At 38.3% G+C, this 25,359-nt stretch overlaps 2 protein-coding genes across 4 annotated transcripts in view; one reads left to right on the top strand and one right to left on the bottom strand.

Moving 5' to 3' along the window:
- Positions 1-19,452, top strand: part of casd1 (CAS1 domain containing 1) — a 113,458-nt gene extending 94,006 nt beyond the window's left edge. Inside the window, exons 12-18 of the mRNA XM_068004418.1 lie at positions 822-978; positions 1,706-1,785; positions 4,705-4,806; positions 7,059-7,199; positions 11,153-11,230; positions 11,318-11,410; positions 14,574-19,452. Of these exons, the coding sequence (XP_067860519.1) occupies positions 822-978; positions 1,706-1,785; positions 4,705-4,806; positions 7,059-7,199; positions 11,153-11,230; positions 11,318-11,410; positions 14,574-14,837 (915 nt within the window). The 3' untranslated portion in view covers positions 14,838-19,452. The remainder of the gene's footprint in view (positions 1-821; positions 979-1,705; positions 1,786-4,704; positions 4,807-7,058; positions 7,200-11,152; positions 11,231-11,317; positions 11,411-14,573) is intronic.
- A 5,381-nt stretch (positions 19,453-24,833) lies between these two features.
- sgce (sarcoglycan, epsilon) overlaps positions 24,834-25,359 on the bottom strand; it is a 66,159-nt gene continuing 65,633 nt past the window's right edge. For all 3 annotated transcript variants that reach the window (XM_068004405.1, XM_068004389.1, XM_068004397.1), the window contains one exon: positions 24,834-25,223. In XM_068004405.1, the coding sequence (XP_067860506.1) occupies positions 25,176-25,223 (48 nt within the window). In that variant the 3' untranslated portion in view covers positions 24,834-25,175. The remainder of the gene's footprint in view (positions 25,224-25,359) is intronic.

Raw genomic sequence — 25,359 nt, 5'->3', positions numbered from 1 at the left:
ACCATTGGCTGCCGTACCTTCAGCTACCTAGGCCCTAAGCTCTGGAATTCCCTCCTAAGCCTCTTTGCCTATCTCCCTCCCTCTCTTTCTTTCTTTCTTTCTCTCTCTTTTTCTCTCTCTCTCTCTCTCTCTCTTTTAAGACACTCCTCAAAACCTACCTCTTTGATCAAGCTTTTGGTCTCCTGTTCTAATAGCTCCTTATGTGGCTCGGTGTCAAATTTTGACATAACACTCCTTTGGTGCCTTTGGACGTTCTACTACGTTAAAGGCAGTATATAAATGCAAGTTGTTGTTGGTGTAGCACTGAGCCATACCAACCAGAATGGCCCAGGTTAAACCCATGTTGCTTGGGTGATGTCATTTGGGGTGCTACATTTGTCCCCTGATCCCTGAGCTAGGGAGGGGAAAATCAGCAATGGTTTTTGTTAAGGTCCCAGAAAAAGAAAATCTGCACATGCTTAAAAACGTGGAAAAGGAGGAAATGCTAGAAAAGCACAAGTCCATCAGCTTCTGAAAAGAGAAAAGACAGGCTAACGTTTCAGTTGTGAACCTTCAGAAGAGCAGGGAGGGAAATTGGAGGTGGAAGGGGAACAAAAATTAATGACCATATTGCTTCTGTGGGTTTAAAAAAAACCTAAAGTGGCACCAACACTGAGATTCGTGTTCAGTATTCCCAACCACCTCTGCTTGCAAAGGAATTTTTAAATGTACAAATTTTTTATATTGAGGTTGTATATAAATGGAGCTTGATGGGTGATATCTGTTAGTTTTGACGATGTGCTGGAAATTGTAATCTCTGATTTAACTATTATCTTTCTCAGATATTATTTCGTCTAAATTTCTTGGTGGTGGTGCTATGCCTGGTAATGGATCGACCATATCAATTCTACTACTTTGTTCCATTAGTAACTTTCTGGTTCATGGTCATTTATGCCACTCTAGGCATTTGGCCTCAGACTGGCAAGAAAGATGAAAACGGTACAGTACTTGTTTATGTTGAAAACTCAAAGTGCGATGCTTTTTTTTCACAACTTGCACCATTAAGTGGGCAGGGCATACCAGAGACTTGGACATAACAGGAACCAAGTGTTCCCATGTCCTCATGCTCACCCGTGTTTTTTTGCAGGGTGGTTGTGCAATATCAGCCAATGCAAGCACATGTCCCAGAAGTGTGAAATGCCAACTAACAAAAACACTTGCTGGTTCACTAGAGATTAAACAATGAGCTGAAGGCTACTTATTCTAACTGGCAGATAGATTTGAATAACGGGGAGGCAAGAAACTAGAACCCTCTGCCACCTGGGGAAACATAATGTAACTGCCAGATGGTCAGGTTTCCCCAAATAATAGGGATAGCTACAAGTTCTTAAAAATAAGTGATTCTTGTAATCTGAAACAGGACAGATCCTTAAGCTTGCTATAATAAAATTGGCTGGGGATTATGGGGGTGGTGGTAGTGGAGGAGGAACTATTTAAAGACCTATATTCTTTCACAAAATGGTTATAGTGGTACGTAAGGCAAATGCTCACATATACTTTCAAGTTAGCCAGTTGCACGAATTATATTTAACAACATTTATTAGTGTATGCATGAAATATTTTTAGTATTCAGTACATGTTTTCACAATCCTTTTTATAGTTTTACAAAAATCTGAATTTATTAGTACACTAATCTAATATAGAATTTCTATTTTTTAAAATTCAGGTTCTTGTTCCCCCTATTGGGAGGTGGTGTTCAAATTGCTTGGTTTGTTTTTGTGTATATGCCTACTTGCAGCTTCTCAGGTTAGTGTTTATATTCTTTAAGTGAAAAATATAAAAAGGAAGAGCTCGCTGCTTTTCTTTCCAGGTAGATAGAAAGGGATTAAGAGTTCTATTTTTAATCCCCTCTGTCATAAGGTGAGGAGATGTGTGTTCTTGCATCGATCTATTGTTTATCTACATGCATTAATTTGCAACTTCTCGTTCTGAGAAACACTGCTAGGCTGTCAGACTTCATAAAGTGATACATTCTCAGAGTCAAAATTCTTTTAATAAAAATGCAATCCAAGCACCCTAACTTTGAGAACATGTGTTTGAGGTTATCATTAAACTTTCAATAATGTTCAGGCTAGAACAACAGTAGATTCTTTTAGAACTAGTCTTTTTTCTACAAATGTAATATTTAATTTTTATTTGTTAAAGTTGATTGTAATTTTCTGGTTCATTCTAAGAATGTTGAATTTATTGGTATCCTTTTACTTGGTGATGATTCTAATTGTACTTCATAAATCATCATTAGAAATCTCAGTGCAAAGAATCAACCCATTTGGCCACTTCTGGTCCTGCAGATGATTTCAGGCACTATATGCTAGCAGTAGAGAACGTGGGTGGTAATAATTCACTATCATTCATTTTTCCTTTCCTCTCAAATTTTATGTCAATCTTCTCTCCTTGCTAGCATATGGTTCCATAAATATCAAGTGTCCTCTGGTAGAAGTCACCCATGTGTCAGCTGGGACAAGAGTATTGGCAAGCTCTCTGGCTATGTGAGGCATCACATGCACACTTCCAGCTTGGGTCGTTCGTTAGAGATCGGAGGGGAGAAATTCAGCTTAATTTTGCGCATGTTTTCGAGCTTAAAATCATCACTGGTCCTGCCAATTTCGAGTTGCAAGCTCCCGCGCCCAATCTGTCTTGCAAGTAAGCCAGTCACTATATTAGAAGTGGGTGCCTTTTAGGTGTCTAGGACACCTGCCAGAAACTGGTGTTAGCACCTCAATTTGCATATATTAGGTGCCTAATGCCTGTTGTAGAATTAAAATTTAGTTATAAATGGGCAGAGCTTGTACTATGCAAGTTCCCACCTAGGTGTGAGCGGCCTAACCAGCAATCCTTAAAGGGACTCCTGTCGGTCGCTCAAGATATGGCCACAAAACTTTTTAAAAGTAACATTGCTGCTCCTCCTGGCTCCACAAAAATACAGTGGGCTGCTGCTGGCCTGGGCCTCTGCAGCCACCCACCCACCTGACCAAACTGCAGCATCGGAGCTGGCCAGAATTCATCAGATTATCACAATATTGCAGAGGTTCAAGAAGGCGGCTTACCTTCTCAAAGGCAATTAGGGATGGGCAAAGAATGCTGACCTTGCCAGTGACTCCCACATCCCATGAATGAATGAATATAAAAAAAAGATTCTGTTCAGTGAACTGCACCAGGACACCTGATTGGCACCCACAGCTCACTGGTTTCAATCCAATGGGGCACAATGCTGAATTTGACTCGGGCCTCTTGCTGACTTCATCAGGTGCGCGTTCCGATCACGCCAGAAACTGGTGTACGTTGAACGGGAGCCCTAGCTGACTTTCTTCCCTTTCCCTTCCCCTAATCCATAACTCAAGGTTATAGAGGCCAATTGTACCGTCCCCATTGTTACCCAGGCTGACTAGATATTGTGTAACTCAGCACAAATCTGGGATCTTTTCTGGCCTGACTGTTCAGCTCCTCGCTAGCTTAAATAGCTGCATCATTGTTCATTTTTTTTGTTCGCTTCTAATTTGTTTTGCTTACATTCTTATTAAATTACATCCATTTAACACTCAAATGTCTGCCGAGCCATTAGTTGTTTATACGCAAAATAAAGATAATCCACAAAGAAACATCTTTGGGGGCTGTTGCAGCACTTTGCTAGAGAAGGGGTTAGACTTTTTCCTCCAAAAAAGCTCAATAACAAAAGAGACACTTAAAAGGGGTTTGCTATGCTATTGTCTATTTGTTCATCTGAACACAAGTTTGTCACCTCAGTAGCGTAAAACTTGAGTTCTCGTCAAATTACTTTCTCGTATTTCTTGGGTTATAAACACACATGCTATGAACCAACAACAAAAACTTGCATTTGTATAACCACCATTGCTTTGACCATGAAGGTGGAAAGTTCTGTACTTAAATGTTAACTTACTGACCCAATTGCTTACCAAATAGAATAAAGCTGTTCAAGTAGTCTTTGTTTTATCAGGCGTTAATGCAAGGTGAGCTAGAAACCATACCTGCACATTTTAGTGTGAACAAGCACTGACCTGTGACTTAAGTTTACTTACATTAAATTTCAACCATACTTTGACACTAGATTTGTTCACACAGCTGACAGGGAAGTTTATATTTACAAAATGTACAGCACAGAAACAGGCCATTTGACCCAACAGGTCCATGCGGGTGCTTATGCTTCACACGAGCTTCATCTAACCCTATCAGCATATCCTATTCCTTTCTCCCTCACATGTTTATCTTTAAATGCATCTATGCTCGTCATCTCAACCGCTCCTTGTGGTAGCGAGTTCCACGTTCTGACCATTCTCTAGGTAAAGAAGTTTCTCCCGAGTTCCCTATTGGATTTATTAGCGACTATCTTATATTTATGGCTCCTAGTTCTGGTCTTCCCCCGCAAATGTTTCCATTTGCGGGGGAAGACCAGAATACCTCTACCCTATCAAATCCCTTCATAATCTGAAACACCTTTCATAAGTTCACCTCTCAGTCTTCTCTTTTCTAGAGAAAAAAGCCCTAGCCTGTTCAATCTTTTGTGATATGTATAACCTCTTAGTTTTGGTATCGTCCTAGTAAATCTTTTTTGCACCTTCTCCAGTGCCTCTATCTCCATTTTATAACGTGAAGACCAGAACCCCAAGTGTGCTGAATATCTAAACACTTTGTTTCTGTTTATTTCAGAGTTCTTTTGAAAACGCTTTTTCAGTATGGCCAATTTCAAAGCTATTTGAATGGCAGGGCTTCCTTCATGAATGGTGGTTTCGATGGAAGTTAGATCGCTTTGTACGTAACCTTGTATCAATCAGCTGTTTTGTTAAATGCTGCAGTGGCAGAAAATGATCTGAAAGTTAAAGGTTTAGATATTTGGTGCATGCATTCTTTCAGCAATAAACTGTTTGCATAAGATTTTTTTTGTTCTGTCAACCAGGTTATAATTCATTTAAATTCTTCAATATCCATTGGGGTGGACCACTTGCTTTATAGTGTTTAAACTTGTCTGTTGAGATTTTGACTGTAATGTAAATATTGTCACAATTTCAACCACCCCCCCCCCCCCACCGTATTTTGTCCCCTGCTATCTCTTGTCTTCTGAAGGTGATAACTTATACTGTGGGATGCAGTTCCATGAGTGCCTGTAGCCCTCCAGTATCTTGTCTATTGCTCCCATTTCTTATCTCTTGATTCCCCTAATAAGAACATATGGGGATCGGATGGGAAAGTGGAGTTGAGGTCAAAGATCAGCCATGATCTGATTGAATGGGGGAGCAGGCTCAAGGGGCCGTATGACCTACTCCTCCTATTTCTTGTGTCTAAATGGGCTAGAGTGCGTGTCTGGGAGGGGGTGGGGGGGGGGTCATTGTTTAACCATCTGATGTCCACACATTTATGCTTTCAGCCCTAACTGATTTTGATTTCTCCTCCACATCCAACCAAGGTTGGGGCCAGCTATAGTACACCATAGCCAAGATTAGCTAATAGTACAAACCAGCGATCAAATTTCAGGCCTTCCCTGTTTCAATGACTTAATACCACACCACACAATGAACTTAGCTACTGATCCATTAGTTGAGTGCTTACAAATTGAAAATGTCTCCTTTCCTTTTTTTCCCTTTTCCCTAGATGTACACAGGCACTTGATACAATAGGGAAACAAAACTGGCTAGGTCAATTATTGCTTTAGGTTGCAGTTGTATCCTCTCTCTGCAATCCTACCTGTCCAGTTTTTCAATTATAACAAGTGCAAAAGTCTTCTTTTAAAAAAAAATATAGCCCCATTTGCCAATACAACAAAGTCTACAACATGTCCTTGTACATGAGTTCCACTGTGCTGTATTATTAAACACCTGAGATGTAAATCCTACACATATCAAGAATTGATTAACTATAGCAAACAAAGATTCAGTATAATGCATCTTTCATACATTGGTTTTTACACTGGTGATAGTGTAGTGGTGCTGAATGTTGGTGCACTAGCAGCCATGGAATGCAGGATGAATTATTTAATTCCTTGCCCTGCTTTGCTCAGTCCTCAATTTGAGCTGCACCAAGTGAGCTGAATCTTGGGTCAAGGGAAACTGGACGGCAGAATCATGCATGAGTGGCATCAAGTGCTTCCTGATTTATGATTACAGGACATATTGGTCATCTGTGAGTCGGTTGCCTACATGCTCAGTGTGAGATGTTGATGCTGGGAAGACTGAAGATTGGTTATAATTTTCCAGAAGAACTGTCAAACAATTTTAATTTTAAATCTGATTTTTTCAATTAAGTCTGCTTGTTTTTTAATGTAGAAAATGCTTAATTGTCAGTGTCCTAATGTATGGATCACAAGGCTAAAGTTCTTTTGAGGCTTAATCTGAATTTATAGATATGATTTAAGATTAGTTATACTGTTAATATAAATTATTCTTGTCCTGTATCAGTTGGGCTATTGAAAAGTACTACAAATTAGAAGTTGAAAGGGAAGGGCTGAAGTATTTTCAAAATAAATGAAAAACAAACCAATTATTTTAACTTGCAATGGATACTTTCAGCAGTAATTAGTAATGTATTTGTATTTTATGGTTAATAATGTCTTAATTTTGTAGCTTTTTGTGTATCTGATTTATCTTTTAATGTTTTGAAGCAGATAGATCCTATAGGAAGAAAGAAATAGATTAGATTGGGTTGTTGAGATTGATGTGAATTTTGTCGTCTTCTGAAAAAAAAATGAGCCTGCTTAAGGGTTAGATAGATTCTTTGACGAATAAGCATGGGAAGGTTATAATGAGATTTTATGATTATCTGCTCATCCATAGCAGGAATTAAGAACTGGGTACAGAGACCAATTTCCACTCAAAATGTGCCTTTACCTTCCAGATCATTCTAAAATCATTTTTGCTGTTTTCTGCATACTTTATTAAGTTGATTAAAAAGGTTTGAGATATTAGATTTTGTGCCCTTTAAGTACATGGTTGTCTATGCATTTGTTTAAAATTACTCAATGCTGTTAAAATATAACTTGTTTATTTTAATATTCTTCTGTTTCTCTACAGGCAGTCCTACATGGCATGGTCTTTGCTTTTCTTTATGGTGTATTAAAGAAGGGTCACCTGCTTTCTGAAGGCAAAGGAGAGACATTGTTCGCACCGAGGATGTCGTCCTTCCTACTTTTTACATCAGTAGTTGTATTTTTGGTGAGTGACAAATTATAATTTAGATAAATGAGATTACCTATGGATATTTTGTCAGCTGTGGGGAAAATACTAGATTGATACAACTGTACAGATTGCAATTCTGTGTAAAAGAAGCAGAAAGAGCAGTCTTGATACCTACTTTTGCTGGAATGAATACAATAACTTGCATTTATACAGTGCCTTCAGAGTCAGGTTCCATTACAAAGACACCCAGTGGAGCAGTAGAACAAATGATTACATCGAAACTTCTCTGTTTGTGGAATTTAAAAAATAGTCTCTTGAAACATCCATATGCCGTGAATCACGAGCAATACTCAGCTCCAGGACTGAACGCTATCAGTGAGACTCACGCACTGGCTCCATACTGGTATCTTCTTCCTAGAGCACCCTCTCCCCCATTTCGCAAAGCTGCACATGGTAAAACAATAATTCTAATCTTGATACTCACTAGGCAATTACCTGCCTTTCTTAATTTCAGAAGGGGGCCTTTGACTGTCATCTGTTAGCAATACAGGTGGTTGTTGCGAGTCATTCTGTAATCCATAACCTCCAGCTAATCGTACTGCCCTTAAACCCCCATCAGAAGCATTTGCCCACCCCTCCCAGACCTGAAAACAGTAATTGATGCTGATGCACCACAGCAGATATCCTGCTGAAGTTACATCGAGTTTACAGCACAGAAACAGGCCATTCGACCCAACTGGTCTCTGCCGGCGTTAATGCTTCACATGAGCCTCCTCCCTCCCTACTTCATCTAACCCTATCAGCATACCCTTCCAATTCTTTCTCCTTCGTGTGCTTATCTAGCTTCCCCTTAAATGTATCTATGCTATTTGCCTCAACTACTCCTTGTGGTAGTGCGTTCCACATTCTTACCACTCTTTGGGTAAAGAAGTTTCCCCTGAATTCCCTATTGGATTTATTAGTGACTGTCTTATATCAATGACCTCTAGTTATGGATGCCCCCACAAGTGGAAACATTTTCTCTGTGTCGACCCTAAAAATAAACCCTGTCATTATCTTAAAGACCTCTATCAAGTCAGCCCTCAGCCTTCTCTTTTCTAGAGAAAAGACCCCCAACCTGTTCAACCTTTCCTGATCAGTATATCCTCTCAGTTCTGGTATCATCAACTGTTGTGTTGCGTAGTTCTAATAAGGCAGCTCAGGCTGATTATTCACCAATATCAAAAAGTATGAATAATTGACATCACATTCTACTGAAGAATTTAATCAGAAAACAGAACCCAGTATCTGTTGAAAATGGTATTACTGGGCAATGCAGTTTTAAAAGAAAGAATTAAATTCTCTTTCACTCCCATCCCATTATTGAGGAGGTCAAATTAGGTGACAAAAATCTCACTTCCTGGTGTCACAAAATAGCTCAAGTCTAGTCAATTAATTTAACTATATAAGAAAAATAATAAAGTCAAGACAATAAACAAGGCAACATTTGTAAACATGTTAATTTAACATGGAATTAGACATCAACATGGTTTCAGAGCAACTGCTTTGCTGACATGGGCACCTATGCATAAATGGCCACAGGAACATATATGTTGCCATTTTTTTGCACAAATTCTAGTTGCTTGTCATCTTCATTATCAAAGAGTTTAGCTGTAAGTATTACAAGTTGATTATGTGCTTGCAGCTTCATTTATTATAAGGTTTAACATATTTCTTTGTGCACTAAATATCATAATTTCTTTGTGCACTAAATCTGATTTTGATTTTATATCATGTTCTTCAGTGCCAAGAAACAGATATATAATTGATATTATCAGATTAATAACAATTTTTTACATAAAATAGTTAAATTGAAAATATTCAGATCTTAGTAGACAGAACTTTTAACTTGATCTAAAAGTATAATAGAAATGAATTCTAAAATCTTAAGTTCTAGTAGCTATATTATATATCTCTTAGGTTAGAAATTCTTAATCCTTTTTTCAGAAGTGTATCTTTTGAATCAGATACATTAAATCTATAAACCAATGCAAACATATCTCAAAGCTGACCAAACTGTAAAAACATTGCAAATTAGAAGTCAAGAATGAATTTAAAGAGGGATGTTAATATAGGATGAAGCTCTTTAACTGTAAAGTGCTTGCCCTCCCCAAAGTGTCCCATGGTGTTAATTGTGAGCAGCCTTTATCTGTTGGAGAATAATCAATGGCTGAAGAGCACTGCAGGTTGAATTTCATTGAAGTATATGAATTCTGCCAACAGCAGGCAATGGCCATCCTCAAGAATCACATTCTGTAGCTAGCATTGAGTCCCACTAAACCGATTGGAAACTCTTACAGTCACTGACAAGTTTTATCTTGTTCTCTGCTGAAAGAAAAATTTGGCAGGGAACTGCTTTAGGTGGCTTCTGATCCGTTTACAAAACAGACCAACAATACAGTACATGGTAGTAGCCGGTGGACATGATCTATGTGGATTTCTTGGCACTGAAGAACATGATATAAAATCATGAGGGTCAATGAGGGTAGCGTGTTTGATGTAGTCTACATGGATTTTAGCAAGGCTTTTGACAAAGTCCCACATGGCAGACTGGTAAGAAAAGTAAGAGTCCATTGGATTCGAGGGAAAGTGGCAAGTTTTCTTTGGAGCAGAGGAGGCTGAGGGGAGATTTAATTGAGGTGTATAAAATTGAGGGGCATAAAATTGAGGGGCTTAGATAGTGTATAGGAAGGACCTATTTCCCTTAGCAGAGAAGTCAATAACCAGGGGGCATAGATTTTAGTAATTGGTAGGAGGATTAGAGGGGAGTTGAGGAGAATTTTTTTCACCCAGAGGGTGGTGGGGGTCTGGAACTCACTGCCTGAAAGGGTGGTAGAAGCAGAAACTCTCATCACATTTAAAAAGTACTTGGATAAGCACTTGAAGTGCCGTAACCTACAAGGTTACGGACCAAGAGTTGGAAAGTGGGAATAGGTTTGATAGCTCTTTTTCAGCCGGCACAGACACGATGGGCCAAATAGCCTCCTTCTGTGCCGTAAATTTCTATAATTTCTACTCACTGCTTACTGCTAGGCCGTGTTTATGTCCCTGACAGGATTCCTCCCCAAAATGGAAATGCTGGCCCATTCATAGCGGTATCAGGCCCAGCAGAGGAAAGTATTGCCACCAACCCCGCCTTCACTGAGAGGAGCCTGGCTTGGGGAGAAGGGACAACCCCCTCCACTGAAACTAAAATTTGTTCTTAAGCCTCCCAATACTGTAACTAAAATCATATCCCTGAGTGGAAAGTCTCATCAACGCGCCCCCCGCCCCCTTCCCGTCATCCATGCCAGTCACCTTCCTTTCTCCTCCTCTTCCACCCTCTGCCCATGCACTTTCCATAACACACAGCTCTGAAATAAAAACAAAATACATCGCAAGTTTGTCAGCAGCTGAAAAAAAAGTTGGATGAAGATCCTTTGTCAGCATCTTTCAAATGGATGACCTGATTTGCACACTGGGGCACTTGATAAAAGCACCTAATGGAAGCTCTTCCCCAGTGGGAGAAGAAAAAGAAAAAAAAATCAATCCATATTATTCCTATGTTCGTCATAGTAGCAGGGATGAGAGCGGTTTTGGCCTGCAAATAGCTTATCTGCCTGCTGTATTGATCAGTGAATGGAGGATGATGAGGGAACTTGAGGAGGGAGGACCAAGAAGAAAATACCTCTTGGAGGCAGGGGGGTACATGTTGCGATTTGAACCAAATTTATAAGAGACTTTCTCTCATTTAGCATTGTATTTGTTTCAATAAGTAGCAACTTGTAAGCTTATTTTCTGAATTTATGTTTACTTCATTGCCATAGAGCAGCAATTTAATATCCAAATACAGAAGGAAACGAACTTCAACTAAATAATAGGTTATCAGAATATGTGCATAACAATTTGTCCCTTTTTCAGTGTATGTGTGTGTATTGGCAATAAATATCCACCCAATCTTGTTTACACAGACCTATTCAATATGGTGTGCCAGCTGTAAAAACAAAACTGAGTGCAATGAGCTTCATCCTTACTTCTCTGTGTTGCAGGTATTTCCCTTTATTTCTATTTCATGATTAAATTGTGCTATATAAATGGTATTTCTTACCAAATTCCTTCAAATATTTTTTTTCCAGATCTTGTCCTTCATCCTTATTAGAAACATTCCTGGTTATGTTCGCTCTGTGTACAGTTCCTTTTTTGCCTGGTTTGGCAAGATTTCCTTGGAAGTAAGTGGACTATACAATGTGTAAATTAACTTTGTTTTTGTAGGAATGCTTGCAAAGTTGAGTGCTGCGAATTTAAAAATCAACGAGTTGAGCTCCCGTGGTGTTCCACATTCCAATGACAAGTAGGGTTAGAGGGCAGGGAGATAATTGAACCATAGTGAGGGAGTCGAGAGGAGGCCGAAGGGAGGAGGTGCACTGGGGACGGGCAGAGGAGAGACGAGGAAGGGGATGTAGTAAAGGGCCGGGGTGAGAAGGAGAGGGGGACAGGAAGGGAGTGGAGAAGGAGGGATAGAATGGAGAGGGTAAAGAATGTATAGCAGAAAGGGTAAAGAGTGAGAATGGGGAGAGGGGAAAGGTGATGAGAGAGGGGGATGATGGGGGAAGAGATGGGGTGAGGGACAAGTGGGTTTGCCTCAGTGGGATGGGTGCCAGAGAGCTGATTTTGCTTCAATAAGGTAGCGGGTTTGTGGTGTGACTTTGTTTTTCTATAATGGGGGGGTGGGGTGCTGGTCTTCATTAGATTTATCCACGGAAGGTGTGCCAGTGTCGGTTCCTGCCTTTCACCTCTTATCATGTTTGGGAGACTTTTAGCTTGCCTGTCTGATGCAGTTAACCTGTGCTCACCTACACAATTCTGTGAGGCTTCACTCTCTTTCCAATAGCTTTTTTTCTTATTCTGTCTTCTTCCTTGCGGAGTTCATGGGGCTATCAATACGCAGGCTGCAATGGTACCTCTTAAATTGATTTCCGATGGTAGTCATTTTGTTTCTTCTTTATGGTTCCTTGCATTTCTTAATATTTTTCCCCCTGCTACGTGAATGCAAAGGTGAGTTACTACTTTTTCCTTTAGGTGGCCCTGACACTTGACATTACATCACTTGACAGGCTCACAACACTGCCTACTGGTGTTATACCAGTATTTTTAATATAGATTGTTAGTAATTTCCATTAAATTGTGGTCATGATTCAAGACACCAAATTCTTTACTAATTGCATTCCTTAAGTTTTGGAAAGGTAATAAAACTTTAAAATTAGTAGATTTTCTGCATAACTACTCACAGATGGTGAGGGATGGCTGCGGAGTTGCGCAATGGAAGACATGGGGCAGGATTTTAACTGCCAAGTCCAGGTGGGTTCGGGGTGCAGGGGGCAAACAAAATCACATTTTTATGGAGCGGGACAGAATCCCGGCTCCAACCCGCCGAAAAACACGTACGACCCACACGCATCTGGGTGCGTGCGCAAATCAGGAAGCCAGAAGTCCCGCCGGCAATTAAACCCAGCGGGCCGATAATTAAAGGGACAAATGTACGTTATTGAGGTACTTAAGGTAGTTTAATTTTTGTATACCTTAAAAAGATATTAACGTTACCTGGGCGGCTTTCCCATGGCTTCTGATTCATGCCTGGCGAAAGCAGGCAGTAAAAAAGAGACTAAATAAATTAAATAAAATTACATTTCCTATTGTAAAAAATTACATAAATATACCTTACAAACGATATCCCCTGTGATGTCTGATGTCCTCTCCTCCCCCCCCCCCCCCCCCCCCATCTCTCTCCCAATGGCCGATGAGATCTTTCTCTCTCCTTTCTCTTCTCCCCCCCCCCCCGCCCCGGGTGTGTAGCTCCTCTCACCCAACAGGCAACCAGCCTGTCAATCAAGCTGGCAGTCGGGCGCGAAACCCCCAGAGGCATTGATTGGCCCCATTAAGGTCGCACCGCCTACTTCCCTTCTGGGTTTCGCACCCACAAATCCTCCTCCTGTCAGCATGCCCATGGTTGTAGGGTAGGATAAGAGCAAGTGGCAGCAATCAAAGTCAGAAGAACCCTCCCCTCCCTTTGTAGAAATGCAGAATGACCCACTGTAACAATGCACAAGCATTTCATTAAGAAAAACTCTTAACACCATTTCCGATCCAAATACTATTGGGCAGTTAATCAAGCTGGTGTAATTTTCCTTACATAGCCAACTATTTGAAACTCACAAGTAAGAAAACAAATTGAACAAAAATGTGTTTATACTACTGCAAGTGCTTGGATCAAAAGCACCTTGTCTGACTAATCTCAGCATTTTTCACAGGAACGATACAGTCTGTACACTCTCAAACAAATTGGGAACACTGTGTTTTCAAGCCCAATGGCCTGGCAGAGCTGAACACAAAACTAAGTATAATAATCATTGACCTCTGTTTCATAATCACAATGAAACCTATTTTGATTACATTGTAATAAAATACTGTATTCTGGTGAACTGACTTTTAAACAAATAGTTTTACTGTTACACAATAGATTATTTTGCCCACTAAGTTGTAAGGGCAACAACACCACCAGAACCATCCAAATAATAGGCAGATTGATGTTTGGTAGCACTCACTTCTGAGTCAGAAGGTTGTGGGTTCAAGGCCCCACGACATTGAGCACATAATGTAGGCCAACACTGCAGTACTACATTAGCAGTAGAGGCAGTGCTACATTGTCAGAGGGTGCTGTCTTTCAAATGAGATGTTGAGCAGGCTGACAGGGCCTTGGTTTAAGTGGGTGTGAAAGATCCCATGGCATTATTTGAAGAAGAGCAGCAAGTTCTCTGTTTCAGGCCAACATTTCTCTGTCAATCACTTCACCAACAATAGATGATCTAGTCATTCTTTTGCAGTTTGTGGGACTGCACTGCTGTGTTTACCTACAGAACAGCAATATCTATGCTTCAAAAGTAATTCATTAGCAGTAAAATATATATAGACCAGGTGAAAAGAAGTTTCACTAAGTTTAAAAGCAAGCAAACCTTGAAATATTAAAAATAAATGTGAATACTAAAAATTTGAAATAAAACCAAAAGTGCTAGAAATGTACAGCAGGCTAGTCAGCATCTGAAAGGAAACAAATTAATGTTTGGGGTGTGAGCCTTTAACAGAACTGTCCATGACTTATGGTAACGTCATTTGAAACAAAGGGCATATTAATAAAAGGAAGTATTCTGTTTTAAGTGTAGCCCAGTTTTTTGAGTATAAATTTAATGCAGTTGAGCTGATTAGTATACTCACAGAATTCCAACAGAATTAAATATGAAGATTACAGAAAGTTGATCTTGTTAAAATTTTGAACTGACTGTATATTACACCAGCTTGATATTACGTTACACATTGAAACCTTTATTTGTTTTTCAGCTCTTCATATGCCAATACCACATCTGGCTTGCAGCAGATACCAAAGGAATCCTCGTACTCATTCCTGGCAACCCAGTGCTCAACATTATTGTCAGCACTTTTATTTTTGTGCTAATTGCTCATGAAATCTCTCAGATCACAAATGATCTCGTACAAATAGCCATTCCCAAAGATAACTACATTGCACTGAAAAGACTGCTGTGTGTAGCTATTTTTTTATTTGGGATTCTCGCATTGTCAACTGTTGAACAATTGAACAAGTAACTGAAATAATGACTGAGCAGGCTCAAGAACCTACCTTTTGATCTTATTTAATAAAAAGATAACCTCAAAGAGAGGGGCAGAAAGGTGCAAAAACCTGTGCGACACTGTACAATTCAGCACAATATCAAATTTGAAAAAAGAATAGTAACTGCTTATGTATATAGAAGTGAAAAAAATGTTTGGTCATATAATTGATTTGAAAGTGACTTTTATAAGCAATGGCATGATTGATGGAATGACTACTGAAAACATGGCATCTTTTGAAATGCTATTTCATGTGATTTTCTTTTTGGATGTACAATATTTCACGGGCAGATGTTAAGTGGTTGAAGTAACATTCTGTTTCTGAGATGTTTCTTTATTTCCACTTCAAATTTTCCATATTTTCACTGCAATTTTTTTTAAATGGCAATTATTCCAATTTTATGAAGGAAATATTTTAGAACTATCTGCTTAAGTTAAGTTTGGTCCCAAATACCTGAAAGTGCATATTCTATAAAATTCAGTATAGATCTATTTATTGAAAATCTTAACTTTCTGATGCCGAGGACTTTGAAGCTTTTTTTCCTTTTCTGGATTGATTGGGGAGGGGGAAGGGGGGGTGGGGGAGAAGGAGAAGTGACTCATTCTCACACTTCATGTATAGGTGCAATTTAAAGAATGAATATTTGTATAGAACACTGGCAAAATGAAGAGGTTGAGAGGTTGTTCACTGATTTGTCCCTCAATTTATAGAGGCTTGGTTGTTACTTTTGATCGAGGTGTTGTATTAGTGGCAAAATAGGGCTGCCAAAATATTTCAGCCACTGCTAGTACTAGGCTACAGTTGTGTTACTCCTTTTTAAAATGTTTTTTGAGTACAGATTTGTTTGTTGTGGAATAGATGATAATTGTTGCAAAAGTAAATTCATCTGTTTAAAACTCCTAACGTGAAATGTTGCCAATGGACTGAAACATTGTGGTCTAATAGGGACCCATACTTTGTGTAGAAGAGAAGTGGCCAATGATTTGCAAATTATACTAGCATGACTGAATCACCAGTTCCAATGTTAGTTTGTGACCATTTCAACTTGTATAATCAATTATGTTTTTAGGATCATTGAGAATTGTAATGGCACATAACCAACAATGTGCTCGAATTTGTTTCTTAGTAAAAAAAAATTAACATTAGATGAATGCCTTTGCTGCTACTGTTTAGGGTTTTTTGAAAGTCTGGTAGAGAGGAGGAGGAGGAGGAGGTGGAGGAGGAGGAAGGGGCGCTGAGGATTTATGTTACACATTTATGGCTTCTCCGTAACTTCAAAATCAGATTTGAACTCTATTTCACAAGTCACTTCCTCTCATCAGAATCCGGATTCCTTTTTGAAAAATGGCCATACTGAAAACTTTACACTCATCTTGTTTATGCATTTTTAAACATTGATATGTAACCTCAATAACTTTAAAATACTTCATCAGATTTTAACCAGTCTTGATAAATGATTTGTATTCTTTTGAAAATAACATACTGGAAATCATCAGGTGATTTGTAAATGGCAAATTCTTCATTCACCTCTTATTTTTCACTAGCTTTATAGATCAAATAACTAAAGTGATTAAAGTGAATTTCTTTTTGATGTGCAAGCTGCCATAAATTATTGTTACTGCTATCTTTGAAATCATGGTAATGTTTTTTAAAAAAAAATATTTCTGGCTTGATTTAAGCCCACATTTCCAGACCCTGCAGTATATATTTTTTTTCTTTTAAATATTCTTCTGCACTTAATGGCCTTCGAATTTCAGCATATCTGCACATTTCAATGCAGATATTCTGATATCGGGAACTATGTACTTTTCAAGCCAGACATGCTGGAAATTCAGTGGGTTCTTTCGATGTGACTGTAAAAATTTGATTGTTAAGGAATTCAGCATTGCAACTTATAGTTCTGGTTTAAAACGCATAAAGTAGCTGAAGCATGTGCTGCTTTTGGTCCATCTTTGCTGAAGGAGAAATTGGATATATGTGAGATGAGAACCAGCAGCACCCAAAGTAGTGTCCTAAATTCTACTTTATCAGGTTTAAAATTTTGATTTGGTCTTGTATTCAGTGAAATTTCATATTAAGTTTCCTCCCTGCTCTCCAATGACCAAGTGGGTAAAGGCACCACCCAGTCTAACACAGACAGCCAGACAAGAAGATCCTAGGTTTGACTCCTGGTGGTGTACCGAATTAGCTTATTTCATTGGGGATGCTATTGACCTTAGCAACTCTGGGCAAATCACTATCCAGTGTCCCCTGTTGGAAAGTATGCATATGATCGTGCTCTGCTGTAGAACCTCCCACAGTTGAATATTTTGCCGATATTCGATGTTTGGAATCACATGCAGCATGACCTTTTAGGCAAGGTACTATGAAACTGTGCCCCAGCATCCTCATGGGAGGGAAATTACATATTAGCAAGAATTTAATCTTTCTAGAACTGTGTTTGAGTGGGTAAAGCCAGATATTGAATTGAAAAAGAAATAGTTGTCATGATAGTCAAATTTCTAATAGTGGTTAAATTCACACTATTATGTTTGTGATTGCCACAATTGCTTGAGCCTTATTTATTTTATCAGATTGCTAGTTTTATTATTAATTGTTAACTGTTCTGAAAATCAAAGACATCAAAGCTCTGAGTAAATTTTGCACTAAGACTTTCAGTTGATAATATTTCATTACTTGCATTTGCTTTTCTTTCCAACATACTTTGCTTGTCGGATGATTTCTATAGCCTTCTGTATCCATAGTCACCAGAAGTGTGGTGATTTTTACGATTTGGCCCTTTTTGTGTTTTTTAAACTTAGTTTTGAAATGATGGCTTGGCCGAAGAAATTACTGCACTTAATCAGATTTCTGCCTCAGGTAAATTCCTGCAGTAATGGAAATTAATATATAAGTACAGTATAATGCAATACCAAATGTTAATATCTTTTAATGAGTTTTTATTGCACTTGGGGACACAAGTTTTTAGTATCACCATTTATATTTTTGAGCTCTTACAGTATTGCAAGTCAAGCATATTTTGTGTATAAATTGAATCCTTTTTGTTTTTGAGATTTTGCACTTATGGAGCTATGTGACTCTGTGGTAAGGCTCAATGGGATTATAAATGTTCAACTTTTTCCTGAAGCAGCTTAGTGCTAATTGATTTTTCACTTAAATGTTTGAGTTTTCATTTACAACTTCGTTTCAATTATGATGGGTAGTATGAGATGTGAAAATTAATATTGCTGCGTTGAAGACAAAATTATTTTTTTGTTGTACACTTTTTTCATCATGTGAATTCTTTAAGGTTGTTTTGCAGCTTTCTGAAATTGCTTGTGCTTTTTAAGATTTTTTTTTTAGCTGTTTTAAAATTAAGGATCTGTGTTAGAGCTGAAATGTCATTCAGTGGTGTTTGTCCTTACACTTGGAAGAAGAATTTCACTTGGATTAATGTTTGAAGTCAGTTTCTATCTACATGTTTTTAGCTAGCCTGTTGAGTTATGTGTAAAATAACTGACCAGTTATGCTGAGCATAATAAATAAATAAATAATTTATTTCTTATTTAAGCAGATTGGCGCATGCACACTGTTTAAACTCTTATTTGATAGGATGTACATAGTTCTCATATTTCAATTTTTAAAAATTTGCTCCAGCTATAATAGGTTTAGTGGTTTACTAGGCCACCAACAGTTGATGTGTGGGTCTCGCACCAAAGGTAGGAAACCTAGAATAAACTTCCCAGATTTTGTAAGGCCAGCTGCTGGGGAAACCTGCTTATTTGGTATTAGCAAATCTGGCAAGTGGCCACTAGCTACATGGAAACCTGCAGAACTAGGAGAACACTAAACCAATATAAAGTAGCTTTATTGCCAAATTCAGAGCCTACCAGAGATATGATTTAATTTAGGTGAACATTTTTCAAGTTAGCTGCCAGCACCAGCTCAATTCAACAGCTGTTATTTTCTAAATACCATAAATCTATCTGCCCTTCTGATACCCTTGTTATCCTTAGTTCATCATTACAAACTTATCTTTCTCTCTCTGGGTAGTTTGCAAATTGCATTGTAGTATGTTTAGTTATAGTTGCAGTATTTTCCTTGAAGTGTCTTACAGGCCAATGTTAGTATGTACAAAAGTTAAGACTCTTTAAATTTATGCAGTTGTTTATTTCCAACAGAAAATGAAGCTGGGGAATGAACAGGTACTGATTTAACTAAACAGAACATTTCTACATCCTCTTTTTTGGTTTCCTTAGTGGCTCCTGTTTTACGGTGAGATTTAATATTGGCTGCCTAGTGAAGATATTTTGCCTGTTATTCACTTATATCACAGTGGAATCTTGGTAAGCCTTTGCTTCATTTAGGTAATCCAGTGTAACATTCCTCTTCAGTCCCTTTTAGAACTGTTCCAAGTGTAATCCCAAGCACATTTGTTTTGTCAAATGTCTGCATGTCCATACAAAGTTCACTATTGCCCGAATGTTGCATTCTGCCTTGGCTAGATTTCTTAGAGATGAGGTAGATAGATAATGCTGGCATTCAGCACCATAAGTGCATTTGTTGTATGCTGTGTGACACAAAATGCCAATAAAGGAGCATTCCATTCCATTCAGGCTATGTATGATTATTTTTATGAACATATAAACCTTTAAAGAACAATACTGTAAAGTATGCTGTTGCCCATGATCACTTTTAAAACTTGACTGCACAGAATGAGCAAATTGTATAATTTTGCTATTTATACTGTAATGGTCCAGGAGTATGCATAGATTATTGTACAGTAAATCCAAATTAAGTTGCATGATAAGAGGATTCCATGGTTAACCCTGCCAAGTTGGTGTTTGATTGGGGGCTGGTAGGAATTACAGAAAAGCATAGATCAAAAAGCAAATGTTTTTGAATGTGAGATATTATACCTAGATGTGTATATCTGATCATTTTAAAATAAAACCACTTTGGTCCATCGTGAGGGACATTTTTCTCTCAGACTAAATCCGCATGTCAGAAAGCACTTTGGTGGCATCTTAATGGGATGCCCAATATAGATTCAAATGCCAGTGTTAAATAATGTCCAAATGAAGGCAGAAAATGCAGGATTTTTTATATGCATACTTTTTTTTAAGCTTTAAAAATAGGCTATATGTTTAAAGATCTTTTAATATTTTGGATAAATATAGTAAAGTATTAAAGCAATTCAGTAGAAATAACTGGCCATATCTTCACTGTACAGATCCAACAAATTACAGCAAATCATGAGTTTTAATAAACTTTTTAATATTTGATAAAGTCCAAGTTTCAATCTGGAGATTGGCACGGCCATTCGGCATCATGTAATTTTGATCAGTTCTTGTGTGTTGCAACTTTAAACATACAAATTCCTCAGGGAGTGGCAAAAATAAACAGTAAAATAGTTTGGGAAGTCTAACAGTTCTGCATTGTGATGTTACTTAACTAAAGGCACTGATCTAGAAGCAAAAGCAGAGGATCTTTAGTAGTTTCCAAATAATTTAAAATGCATTAGTTTCACCAACTCCTTTACTGCTCAGAACATATTTTGATTGTAAATGATCACATAACCGTTGGATTCTTGCAGCACTTGTTACAGAAAGGCAAACATTAATATAGAAATTGTAAACAAACAAACAAATAGTGTGGCAAACTTTTTTTAAAATGCAATGGATCAAGATAATTGAATACTGAATTAATTCCTTTGTATTATCTGTCTAAATCTGACAAGTTGACATTCAGCCTTTGTAATTTTAAGTGCAGTTTAAGTTTAATTCTTGGTATGAATTAAAAGTGATGGTCTTATTTGTACCTTGATTCTCAAGTAAATTAAGCAATCATTTTCTTTTTAAGGACAAAAGTCTGGAATAGTGACACTCTTAGAAATGTAGTCTAATTACCCTGAGCAATAAATGCAGCTTTTTTGTTGTTCTTTGTCAATCAAAGTTTTCTATGCCCTAGGTAGATGCTTTTTAAAATGATTACTTATTTACTTTTTAAAAAATAATTTACTCTGAATTAAGGTTCATGATCAAAAATATTGAACTGGAATTTCTGTTTTGTTTCTTTTTAAAGAAAAAATTGTTAGTGGTGCAGTATAGTATCTGATTGCAACATATTTGGGTATGTCATTGAAATTTCTGATGATCTGTAAGTTTATTTTTTCAATGTGACATTTTGAACAGCTAGAAAGATTACAATTTACAAAACTGAAAAATATTCTTCTAGTGAAAATTCCAACAACCTCCCATGGTTGCTACCATTTTCAACAACATTGTTCCAGATTTGTAAGCCAGGGTATTTGAGAAATAGGTCCCTTATTAAAAACAGAATTATGACCAATGCCAAATAGGAGACTTTGACATAGAATCTCCATTGTGCTGGCCAAACCCCTGATTTTAATATGTGCAGCAAGTGACATGTCCAATAAAATTCCTTGTTATTGAATTTGGGCATGAGATTGCTATACCCACTATACTGTAGAAGGCTTTGTTTTCATCGTTTGTGTATCTTTGTTCCTCTGATACTGTAGTTATTCAATATACTGTAGACTGCTGTTCTTTTGTGATAAAGTTGAGAAATTGACTTTTGTTGAATCTACATATTAAGCCTCTAGACATTTGCTATCCTTTTAAACAATAATACAGGGACAAGTGTATAGAAAGATTGTTGCATGTACACAGTACTCTCAAGTATATTTCAGCTAAAGTATGCCATTGAAAAATTTGAATTTTAGAGATGTACATATACTATTAGTATTGCATACATTATAAGTTGTCATTTGCTGTTTACACTCTATCTGAAATGTAAGCCTTTTTTTGTTTAGGGTAACTTTTCTACCAGATAAAAATTGATCAAATCTAGCATATCTCAAATATGGATGATCTGTGAAGTTAAATGACTAGTTCAGATTTGACCTGATTTATAATTCCTTCATTATTTGAATCTGGTTTTGCATGAAAAGTAAAATATATGCATAAATATATTGTACACCCAAAATACTTCATTGCAGTTATTTGCTGTTTGCACATCATGTACTGTAATATAATTTTAAGCAAATGTGGTGTAAAATACTTGTCATTTTTAATATGTTGTAGAAATTGCAGTATAAAGCTCCTATGTAATTAGCAATTTGGGGACTTGGTTTTTAAAATAAAATTGAATACTTTCTTTTACAACATTAGATCTCTGTACTTTTACTAATATTTGTTTATTTATATTTTAGTTCAGCTCCTGCCTTGATTTGTTTTTTTTAAATGCAGAGCACTTCCTTGTCCTAGATATCTTTATTTTCCCCTCTTCTCCAGGGTGCTGGTTCTTGCTGGGATATGATTCCATGAGCCTGCTGCCGTTTAGTAGCTTGACTAAGTGCCAATTCTTGATGTGGGAGTCTAGCTGTGTAATTGTAACTAGTCAGAAAATAAAGTGCAGAAAATCACCTTAACACCATCAAGAACAGTTTTAACTGGCCATTTATCTCATTTGTTGATTATGGGATCCTGCTGTATGCACATAGCTGCTGCATTTGCCTATGTAACTATGACTACACCTCAAAAGCAATTGATTGGATGTGAAGCATTTTGAAAGACCTCAGAATGTGATAGTGCTATAAAAATACCTGTTTGTGCATGCTTGCTGTGGGCAGGCCTGATGGCCCAGAAATAGGTTGGCGATGGGTCAGAGCAGGGATTCTGTACCTGTGCACCCCCTATCCAATCCTAGGAAACCTCACCCCCAGTACAATATACCTCCAGGAATCTCCTAATGGCACCACCATCCCCATTCCACCTCCAGTTCTGCCAAACTCCAGGTTCTTCCTCAGTTGTGTTGCCAGATACCCAGTCTCAAAACTCCAGGATTCCTACTCTAGTGACAAATCCCACTACCCTCCCCCCACCACCCCCGCCACCCAACAACAGTGCTGCCAAGCTCCAGATCACTACCCACTACTGCAAAACCCAACAATCATCCCTCTCTTCCGTGCTGGCAAAGCCCAGGACCATTAACCAGTGCTGCCAACTCCAAGGGTGGAATGGGGGGGGGGGGGAGATTGCAATATCCGAGTCATGGTAATTATGGTCAGAAATTGGTCGCATAGGTACACCCAAGCTAAGCTTGAGGCCCAACTACCAAGGAAAGGAAACTGGATGAGAAATAGGTAGTGTGTAGCTTGTGCCAACCAGTGGCCAGAGGCCTGAAATGCTTTATATTACAGAAGCATGAAGGGGAAATATTGACATATACTTAACACTGAGAAATGTTGACACTTTTGTAAATGTTGACATACACTTAAAAATTGAGATACATGGTGTACAGGTAACTTAGTGGTTATGGTACTGGACTAGCAACCCAGAAGCTGAGAAGCCAAATCTTACCAAGGCAAGTTATGAAATTGAATTCAATAAATTTGGTAATTTCTGGGCTAGCACTACAAAAGATAACAATGAAAGCTGTCAGATTGTCATAAAATCCCAAATGGTTCACTAATGTCTTTCAGGGAAGAGAGCCTGCAACCCCTACCTGGTCTGGCCTACATGTGACTCCAGTTCTACGCTATGTGATTACCCACATTGCAAGAATTTTTTTATTAAAACCATTGCAAGATTTTTAATATCACTAGTAGCTCTCTGGGGCATTGCACACTAAGTCAAAGAATATGATCTCTCTAACCTGTCTCTGTAGTCTGTGTCACTGTTCGTCTATCTTCTGTTCCAGTCTTGCTCTTTCTCCCTAACTTTTGAATTTGCTGCTCTGTTCTTTTCTGCTATTTCTTTCTTGCTTCCTTTTGGGTGGGAGATAGTGGGGGGAAAGAGCCGATCAGGGCTGCAGACTGCATTTTCTGGTGGGGGGGGGTGGGGGGTGGGGAGAGGGGAGAAGGGAGAGGGGAGAGAGAGTGAGTCTTCAGCTCTCTTCCCATCCCTATCCCACCACTCATGCTTCCTTCCAGTCCCTCAGTCCCATCACATCCCCTACCACCCCTTCACTTACTCTAAATCTTTAAACTACCCACACAAACAGTTTCTTCTTCCCCTTGTTTGTTGTTCATTCACTTCACCCTTAATCCTCATGTCACTCATTCCCACTTTCCCCCAGACGCCCCCTCATCTTCAGCCACAACCTTTTTTCTTCCACCTCCTCTCTTTCCCACACCCTCCCCTCCTATCCATTTCTCTGAGGTTTTGTTTACTATCTGTTCTCTCAGCTTCAACCCTGACATCTGAGCAGTTTTCAGGTCATTCATCCATTAATTCCCTCCAGGATTGACTTTTCTTGATTCTATTCCCTCCTTCACCACACCCTTGTTTTTTTCTGTTCACTTATCTTCTTGTTCAGTTCTGATGAAGGATACTCGGCCGAAACATCAAAACCTCTATCTTGAGATTTTGTTCTTATTTCACATTGCCAGCATTTGCTTTTTTCTTCATTTTAGAAGAAAAACACCTCACAGTTTTACGGGCTTAGACCATTTCGTTCAATTTGCTGTATCCTGCTCTATATCCTGAGGTGTGTTCTCCGTTCAGTTTCGTTGATTATCAAATCTTCAAGATCTGGATGAGTTCTTTAGAGGAGGAGGATATTGCTGCGTAAAAAAGATAGGTGGGAATGTCGGGTGATGTAGTCACTTATCTCCTGGAACTTGTTTTTGATTGTTTGGTCTAGGGTTTTTTGTCTCTCTCCTGGGGGATTAAAGACTGCCGATGGTTGGGAAGCATTGAAGATCATGATGCCTAGTTGCAACTCTGTGCTCGTCGGGGAGAAGTATTGATTCATCAGTTAAGGGGGGGGCGGGGGGGGTTGGTGGTGATCTATAGCTTTCCTTGACTTCATTTGACCTACAGCTATGAGACTTCATGGGAGTCCTCAACATTGATTCTGGCCCCCATAACCACACTTGCTACATTCATACCAAGTTAACATTGTGGGTACAAAGGTATTGTGCTATATGTAAAGCAAGAAGTTTAACACTTTGGGGAAACTGCTGGTAAAATGTCAGGCATTTATTAATGGCATAATGTAGTCATTGTTTTAGACATCATTAGGCAAGTCATGACAAAATTCCTTCTATCTGCAATACAAAGTTTTCCCAGTTAAGGGCTAGCTTTTTCTAGCAAAAATTAAATAAAAAGCTTGTATAATTCAACATGTGCAAAAAGCAAATATTGCATTTGTTATGCTGGAACAAGATGTGTAAAACACTGGTATAAAATATCAAACTCATAACACACATTGGCACTGTAGCCAGATTCATGGTCATGCACATTAGCGCACAGAGTAGAAATAGATCATGCATTTGGAAGAATAATGTTCCAAAGTGGAATTTGATATCAGGTAAATGCTTCATTCAGTTTTCCTTCCTCAGGTTTTCCATTTACCTAAAATAAATGGATAGATTCATTAATTGAACATCACTGGAATCGTCCAAGATTCCCACAGGAGCAGGCAATGGACTGATGGCACATTTAGCTTACTTCAGTGCTGCTGACAACAGCCCGGACTTTGGTAACAGTG

The sequence above is a fragment of the Heptranchias perlo genome, chromosome 2 (assembly GCF_035084215.1).
Source record: "Heptranchias perlo isolate sHepPer1 chromosome 2, sHepPer1.hap1, whole genome shotgun sequence".
Classification (NCBI taxonomy): domain Eukaryota; kingdom Metazoa; phylum Chordata; class Chondrichthyes; order Hexanchiformes; family Hexanchidae; genus Heptranchias; species Heptranchias perlo.
The sequence above is the reverse complement of the archived record's forward strand: the minus strand, read 5'-3'. Positions and strand labels throughout refer to the sequence as shown.